The 8,876-nt window shown below is 37.3% G+C and overlaps 1 protein-coding gene across 1 annotated transcript in view; it reads left to right on the top strand.

Annotated features, from left to right (window-relative positions):
- The window catches only part of LOC137630115 (cytochrome P450 2L1-like), a 22,225-nt gene extending 19,514 nt beyond the window's left edge, over positions 1–2,711 (top strand). The window contains exons 4-8 of the mRNA XM_068361584.1: positions 211–410; positions 746–863; positions 1,407–1,587; positions 1,760–1,877; positions 2,245–2,711. Coding sequence (XP_068217685.1) covers positions 211–410; positions 746–863; positions 1,407–1,587; positions 1,760–1,877; positions 2,245–2,574 — 947 coding nt within the window. The 3' untranslated portion in view covers positions 2,575–2,711. The remainder of the gene's footprint in view (positions 1–210; positions 411–745; positions 864–1,406; positions 1,588–1,759; positions 1,878–2,244) is intronic.
- The last annotated feature ends 6,165 nt before the right edge of the window (positions 2,712–8,876 follow it).

The raw sequence follows: 8,876 nt of genomic DNA, 5'->3' as shown, positions 1-8,876 counted from the left end.
CGCCTTCTTATTATCTGCCTTCCTCCCTATCTCCAGCTAACCGGTTCCCCAAGCCCTCCTCACTCTCACCCCATTCATTCTCAACACATGTCTGTACCATCTCAGTCGTGACACTTATCACCTAGGTAATCTTCACTACGCCTACCACTCTTTATTTATTTAATCATTCCCCAAGTAAATATACCAGCATAAATGTTTTTCTTTTTTCAGGAATTCGTTACGATATCAGCGACGAGAAAATTACAAAATTCAGCAAAATAGTTTACGAAGGATCTGTAGGATTCGAGGGTTTGGTGTTCATTGTTGACATCTTCCCTCAACTAGAGTCCTTACTCCCGTTTCCTGTAAAATCGTGGCTTGGAATGAACCGTATCTACGATAGTACGGCTAAAATCAACGAATTTATAAGAGTAAGGAGTATTGGCGTTCTCTCTCTCTCTCTCTCTCTCTCTCTCTCTCTCTCTCTCTCTCTCTCTCTCTCTCTCTCTCTCTCTCTCTCTCTCTCTCTCTCTTTTAGCTCTTACGTGTTCCTGAAGATAAGAGTCTGTCTCTCGAAAGCTTTTCGAAAATAAGTTTGAAGTAATTTTGACATAAGCCTCAGTATAAATGCTCATTTATCTCTTCATTGTTCTCTAAGAAATTATGCCAAACGTTTATTGTCATATACTAATTACTATGCAATGCTTATGGGAATTCCACGCATTCTTTCGGTTGCAACGCTTTTATTAATCACTTATTCTTTCAGAATGAAATTGTGACAGACCGTGTGAAAAATTTCGACCGGAATAACCCCAAAGACTACATCGATGCCTATCTTTTGCAAATGGAAGAACAGAAGAATGATCCAAACTCTACTATGAGTTGTAAGTTAAACTAAGGAGGTTTTTAATTTATGTTGGAAACGTGGGTGTTAGCCAACGCTGCTTATGCTACGGGATATATTAGAAAATATCAATATTTTTCTTATGAAAAATATTAGTCACATGGAAGATTCCGTGCAAATAATTTCGAAATGTACTAGGAAGATCTCTATTTCAAGATGGCTACCCCATATACTAAATATATATATATATATACATACATATATATATATATATATATATATATATATATATATATATATATATATATATATATATATATATATATATATATATATATATATATATATATATATATATATATATATATATATATACAGTGAACACCTAATCTTTGGATTTAAGCAATAGTTGAGTGATATTAGTTTTCAAAGCGCCCCAAATGTTTGCGAAGGAATCCTAAACAGAATGTTTACAACATACTCTTTCATATAATCTTAATCAGCCCATATAACATATTGAAAATACCACTGCCTAAGATTAGAATTCTAATTGTATTTATCCATTTGATTTTCTGTATGACAGTGGATGATCTTTGTCACACTCTGACGGATCTCTTTGGAGCTGGGAGCATTACTACCGCCATGACGATCAAATGGGGCATTTTGTATTTAGCCAAATATCCAGATATACAAAAGAGAGCGCAGGAGGAAATCGACCGTGCCATGCCCAGGAATGTGCTGCCATCTGTAGATCAGAAAGACAAGTAATGAGGAACGCTTAATAATTATCTTTTTAAATAAAATCGCTAGTGGCAGGCTATGGAAAACTTCATTTGATGGACACTTGGCCTCTTAGAAGCGTGTCACTTGTATTTTGCATATAGATATATTTAATGTAATTATGTCTATATTGAATTGATATCCTTCATCTTTCAGAGTACCATATGTGGAAGCACTGTGTTATGAGATCCTAAGGCTGAGTACTTTGGCAACAATGGGAATGCCTCATATCAACGTTGAAGACATCGAACTTGACGGCTATAGAATTCCAAAGGTATTCTCTCTCTCTCTCTCTCTCTCTCTCTCTCTCTCTCTCTCTCTCTCTCTCTCTCTCTCTCTCTCTCTCTCTCTCTCTCTCTCTCTCTCTCTCACATGTGTTTGTGCCCGGCATTCCACCTCTGGTTAAGTTATATATGATTGGGTATTAAGAAATATGGGATTATCAGACTTGAGCGTATAGCGAAAAATCATCACCAAAATTATCTCTTAAATTGATTTTGAGGATTCATTATCACCAATGTAAATATCTCAGCAGATCCTAATTTTATGTATTCTATTCATATTCATCTTCCATTTCATTTTATGCAACAGAATACCCCTACGCAACTGATCCTTTAACTTATGTATTGGTTTCTTTCCAGAACTCGGTGCTGATTGGACACCTGGAATGCTGCAACAAAGATCCAAATTACTGGGAGAGGCCTTATGACGTCTACCCAGAGCACTTCCTCGACGAGGATGGAAAACTCTCTTCCAAGAAGGAGAGCTTCCTTCCCTTCTCGGTGGGGAAGCGGCTTTGTGTGGGCGAGTCCTTGGCTCGCATGGAAATCTATGTGTTTCTAGGGGCACTCATACAGAACTTCTCCTTCATCGCTCCCGAGGGGGAGAAATTGTCCACTGAGAAGAATCCTGCAGAGAGACTTCTTGCCCTTCCACACCCTTTCAATGTAATCATCAGGCAGAGGGAATAGCGTTCTCTACTTTTAGAATAAATAAATAAAAACACAGAAGTGAAAATTTTTGCAATGATAGAAAATCAAGGTCCAGAAGAGCAGCGAAATGACATCAGAATAACTGGCTATTGATAATAAGAAATTACATTAGAAATTCTAAGCATTTCTTGGTCAAAAGTCATCCCTTTTCTTTTGCTATTCTACACACACACATACATACATACATACATATATATATATATATATATATATATATATATATATATATATATATATATATATATATATATATATATATATATGTATGTATGTATGTATGTATGTATGTATGTATGTATGTATGTATGTATGTATGTATGTATGTATGTATATATATATATACATACATACATACATACATACATACATACATACATACATATATATATATATATATATATATATATATATATATATATATATATATATATATATATATACATACATACATACATACATACATACATACATACATACATACATACATACATACATATATATATATATATATATATATATATATATATATATATATATATATATATATATATATATATATATATATATATATATATATGTATATATATATATATATATATATATATATATATATATATATATATATATATATATATATATATATATATATACCTCCTCATTCGGTTAAGAGGTGACGAAATGCACTTGGTTAAGTTAACAAAATAAGGTTAAGATTAAGTATGAGATGAGTTCGATGGGACCCTAAGATGTCCTAGGCTTAGTATGGTGAGTTTTATGTTGCACTTCTATCTATTATAGCCTTGTCTCCCTTTAATGGTAACCGTAAGGCAATCGTGACTTGACTAAAGATTTATGAGAGAAATAATTAAAATCATTTTGAATAACATACAAGTTTAGAAAACAATATCTTCATCTTGTAATTCATTACAGGAGTGCTGGGTGAGGGAAAACTGTTATAAGCTAGACATGCAAAACATAAAGATGGAAAATAAAATGTATTGAAAACAAACACTTTAAAAGGAAATAAATGAAGAGATAGAAAAGTAGGTTGTTATTTCAAGGATGAAGATGGCGAAAGTTGATATTCGCGGAAGGTAAGGCTAGAATGGGATATAGAAGGAATTAGTGGAAGGGAAGCTATTATAACTATGCAGCATAGGTTCAACTCGCTTTAGTAGAAAACAATGTTAAATGATGAAATTAAGACTATTTATTGAGCCAACATCGATATATACTCCAAATAAAGAACTAAATGGCAAATATAACTTTATTAAACTGGGAACTTTACTCACAACACAACAATGTATAACCATTTCCATATTTTAAATCTATGATTAATTTATATATTAATTTCTGCCTTCTTTTTTAAATATATCAATGATTCTAATTTAATTTTTTGCCTTTCTATTTCAAATATATCTATGATTCTAATTTGTAAACAAACCCAGACCGGGCGGTATCCCAAATTATGACAGATAAAAGTAATCTGGTTTTGCCATTACTTCATTGTTCTCAAAGTCTCTCATACGTCATTGCCTGCTAAGAAATAGCTAAAATAATAGATCTTTCGTTCTATTATAGTTGCTTGATTACTAGCACAAATAGCTCTTACGGTAAGTTCACTACTAATTTTGAAATTATATTTTTCGACCAGCAAGTTAGCACAGGAAATCTGTCACGTCAGCCATGGTTATCTCAGTTTGAACACCATATCAGAAATTTAAAAGGGGAGAATGTTTTGAAAGATATACCCAGTAGATGATTTTTTGTTAACCCTCCCGTTATATTACAGTAACTACATGTCTGCTAGTTTAATCTATTTAATTCGGGAATCATATCGCAATCAAATCATGGTTTTGTTATAGTTACAGACGGAAAAAGCTTTTCTACTAAAAGACAGACGTTTATTTTAGATAAACGTCCGTTTTCTTCGAAAATGACACATTTTCACTGCAAATTAAAACTTAATTATCATAGTAATGATAATCATTGGAGTTAACATGAACGCCTCAACATGTACTGCTTTCCTGTGACCGAAGTGAGCTCACAGTGTAGCAAAAACCATTAGATTTCTGAAAAATATCCCGGTTCTTAGACGGGCTAACAGGGCTTTGGTTTATTTGCTGTTGAAATGGGGGTAAAATGCAGTGAAAGCACATTATTTTCTTCAGGTGAACCTATTTTTTTCTGTTCAAAATGTTCCGTCCATAACTATAATTTTACTCAATTCATTGCCCTATAATTTTGGTGCTTGTTAGAATGCCGGGAATGAGATAGGAATCATTGAACTAGTGTAAATATACTCAACTTAGGAAATATTCAAATTTGATCAATGCCGTATAATTTACTGTATTCTACGACCAGATATTTCTTCATATATATATATAATACAAACCTCCGACCTTTAATAGAAGTACGACCAGTGAACCAGTAACGTCCATTAAGCTTTTAATGAGGTAATCATAGCTGGCTCCGAGGTGGCAGGGAAGCCCCTCACACCCCACTTTAACTTGAGCTTCCAATCTGTACTAACAGTCTTCTCGGTCATTTCCGAGTGGCCACACGCCAATGGCATCTGAATTGGCTATTTTCTTACGTCCTCAAACTTCACAGTGAAGTTTTCATGTAGGATTCAAATCATGACTTCATGAGAGTCGTCTAGTCTTGAAGAGCTTTTGTAAATCTCAATCAACATGGAACTTTTTGCAAGTTCACAGGTTGCTCTAACTATCACACCGAAACACTTGTGACAGGCGCTAGACATGGTTCAAACCCTCAAAATTGTCTTCTACTACCTTAAGACCCGCTAAGCAGGTAAAAAATTGTATCTTTGCTTGTGTCACAAGTCATTCTGTAAGAGGGAAGATCTGTATCACTTTGGTTCATGAGTACGTGTTTAGGACCCAGAACTCGTCTCACAACGTTAAGTCCTCTTTCATCTCTTCCCTTCAAGAGATGGCTAGTGGGAAGTATGACGACTTCCTTCCGGAGAGGATGCTATGACTATAATTACTGGAACGGAATGTATAAGAGAGGAGATCCTAGAAACTCTGTTCTTTTCTGACTTCATGTAACAATTAGATGTGCAGTCCTGTTCTTGTATCAACAGACAATTTTCTTTTCCCATTACCTACAGGAGTATACTCGCAGGTCCCTGGACACCTCTGTCCTTGGCTTGGTGATAGTTACTTAACAGATTATGTAGCAAACCTAGCATCTTCACAGGACAAGAGACATCTTGTTTGGAATAGGTTTTGCAAAGTAAGTCCCCTTCTTTGGGGTAAGCCACATGAATGAACAACTTTTTTTAACAAATATGTTTTGTTGAGAAGTATCTCCACTTACAGATGAGGGGAGGATGGCCAAATTATTGCAAATCCATTTCTCATAATGACCATGCATTCTGCTTGTTCCTACACGTAAAACAAACCAACAACCTTTAATAGGCGAATGACGTTGGTCGAGCTATAATGACCGTTGTACTTTTAGAAGATCTGCCCACCCAATGGGTAGAGCAACCTTTACTTATCTTCTGCCACAGCTGTGTACACGTGTACTGTATTCTGCTGTCTCTCTCTTTTGGCTGTTAATTCTTTTGTTTTATTTCTTATTCCTAATTGATTGATTGTTTGCTTTGATTTGCACCCCTAAGCTAAACATGCGGCTTTGCCCAGGTAAGGAAGGCAGCCATTGTGGATGTTACATGAATAAGCCAGAGGTGGACCCTCATCACCATTGTAGTTTTTTTCAGGGGGTATGACTGCTTGCATTCATCCCATTGTGAGGAGTGTAAGGAGTGGCTTCCTTTGAAGAGGGTGGAGTTTGCAAAGTCATTAGAGGGATTCATTTGCATCAGAGGGTTGTTTGGTCCTTCCCAAATGAAGGCAATCCACCCCTCTCTCTCATTCTTCTTTCCCTGCTGTATCTGCTGTTAATGACCCTTAGAAGAGAAACTTGTAGGCGTTAACATCTGCAAGAGCCCAGAAGCCTTCTGCTAATTCCTTGTCTTCAGTTTCCCCTGCAGAGGAGGTGCCTAATGAGCCCCCTAGTGACATTCATATTCCTGCTAAGGTGTCCTCAGCTGATGAGAAATCCTCAACTGCTGTGAAGAAGGGCAAGAAGGAAGCTTTGCAGAATTGCTCTCCTTCGCCTGTTTCTTTTCCTGCTTTGGATGTGTCGTCTGCTGCCCCGAGGAAGATGAAGAAAGGGATGTCTCCAAAGCACAGGATGACTGGTCAATCAAATTTTCGTGAGACTTTGGTTGATTCTCCTTCATGGTTTCAAAGGGGGCCGGGTAATGCTGCAATGAACCCTGACCTTTGGGAAGGGATTTTGTTACAATGTTTCAGAACTCATGCGCATGGTTGCACAAGGTTCCGGTGCTCACCCGCAAAGTTCCGGGATCAGAATTGTAAGAAATTAATCCCAAATTTTTCAATATTAATCTTACCCGATGATCATGTAGCTGTCAACTCTGTTGCCCGACAGAAATCTACGGTCGGGATACGCCAGCGATCGCTATACAGGTGGGGGTGTACACAACAGCGCCATCTGTGAGTAGGTACTCAAGTACTTCTTGTCAACAAGAACCCAATTTTTCCTCTGTCGTGCCTCCGGCAAGACCTACTAATACGCCGTCCCTAACTGGATTTGTTTTCACAACTTTTTGGTGAAGTACACTATTCCAGTTTTGAGCTTTCGCTATGCAGGGGTTTTATCTTCATTTCAAAACTTGAACTCGTTTTGGATAGATTTTATTATGGTGACGAAGAGAGTATGGACTCTCTTTCACTTTTAAATGGCCGACCCTTCCCTTAGACGGAAGTGTTGGTGTCGAAGAGAGTATAGACTCTCTTTCACTTTTATGACCCACCCTTCCCTTAGACGGAAGTGTGTTTAGGTTTTTGGTAATTTTGCTTAACAAAGTTATAGATTTTTTTATATCTCTCCGCCATTTATAGGCCTCTTCGATTAACTTTCCATTTATTATAAACTTATAAAAATTAATTTTTATGTTTGTTTATATGCGACCTTTCCTAATAGTAGGCGGTCCTTACTTGGAACCGAAGTTAATTAACATTGAGCCCGTCATATCGTTTTTCCTGTTAGGAATTTATGCTTTTTTAATTTTAATGTTTTTGAAAGAATTTCTTTGATAGTCTCGTACTGATTTTCAAAGTTGAACTAACGTTTCGTTTAGTCTCCGCAGTTGTTGACGTTCAGAACGTTCAACTTGCGCTCTATCGTTACGATAGAGAGAGAGTATTTCACGGTTTCACGTTGCAGTAAGAGTAAACCGATTCTAGCGTTTCATTCATTCTTTCTTAGCTTAAATGGTTTTAATTCTAATAAAGGAACTTTTTCAATATTAATCTTACCCGATGATCATGTAGCTGTCAACTCCGTTGCCCGACGGGATACGCCAGCGATCGCTTATACAGGTGGGGGTGTACTCACCAGCGCCATCTGTGGTCAGGTACTCCAGTACTTCTTGTCAACAAGACCTCAATTTTTCCTCTGTCGTGCCACCGGCAAGACCTACATGGATACGCTGTTGATTTTGGAGTCTTTTGTTCACGATTTGGTGAAGTATTTGCTCTGAAATTTAGCCTTCGCTGTACAGGAAGCTTTAGCCTTAGCTTAGCAAGCTTTTGGTATGAATTTGATTCATTGGTTAACAATCTTTGCTTTACTTTGGAATTCCCCCTTTGACTACTTCTAGAATTCAAGATGTCTGACACTTCCCAAGTTCCTAAATATAGGCGATGTAGTGTTAGGACTTGTAATAGGCGTCTTCCGAAGGCCTCTGTTGATCCTCACACCGTATGTTCCAATTGTAGGGGAAAATCCTGTCAATTGGAAGATCGATGTGGGGAATGTGCTGGGCTTTCGGAATTCGATTTTAATGAATTCCTCAGATATACTCGTAGGTTAGAGAAGGAGAGAGATAGGAGGAGTTCTTCTCGCTCTTTGGATATTTCCTCTCCCCATGCCCCTCAACCTTTTCCTTCCCCTGTGGTGGTGACCCCCGAACCTGCTACGAGTGCTCAGCCTGCAATGGCTGATATGTTGCGTGCCATTCAGGCTCTCGGTGATAAGGTGGAGTCGTTGGTTAGTGATCGCAATCAGCTCTTGGCGGATGTCAGAGAGCTGAAAGCGAAGAGTGCAGTGGGAAGTGTTAGTGCAAGTGCTGTGCATAGTGTCAGTGTCAGTGTTGCGCATGAGGATACATCTGTGCGTGCCAGTCGTCCGCCCAGTCCGGGACCTCTTGCAAGCTCCCA

The sequence above is a fragment of the Palaemon carinicauda genome, chromosome 38, assembly GCF_036898095.1.
Source record: "Palaemon carinicauda isolate YSFRI2023 chromosome 38, ASM3689809v2, whole genome shotgun sequence".
Classification (NCBI taxonomy): domain Eukaryota; kingdom Metazoa; phylum Arthropoda; class Malacostraca; order Decapoda; family Palaemonidae; genus Palaemon; species Palaemon carinicauda.
Note: the sequence above shows the minus strand (reverse complement) of the source record. Positions and strands in the feature narration are given on the sequence as shown.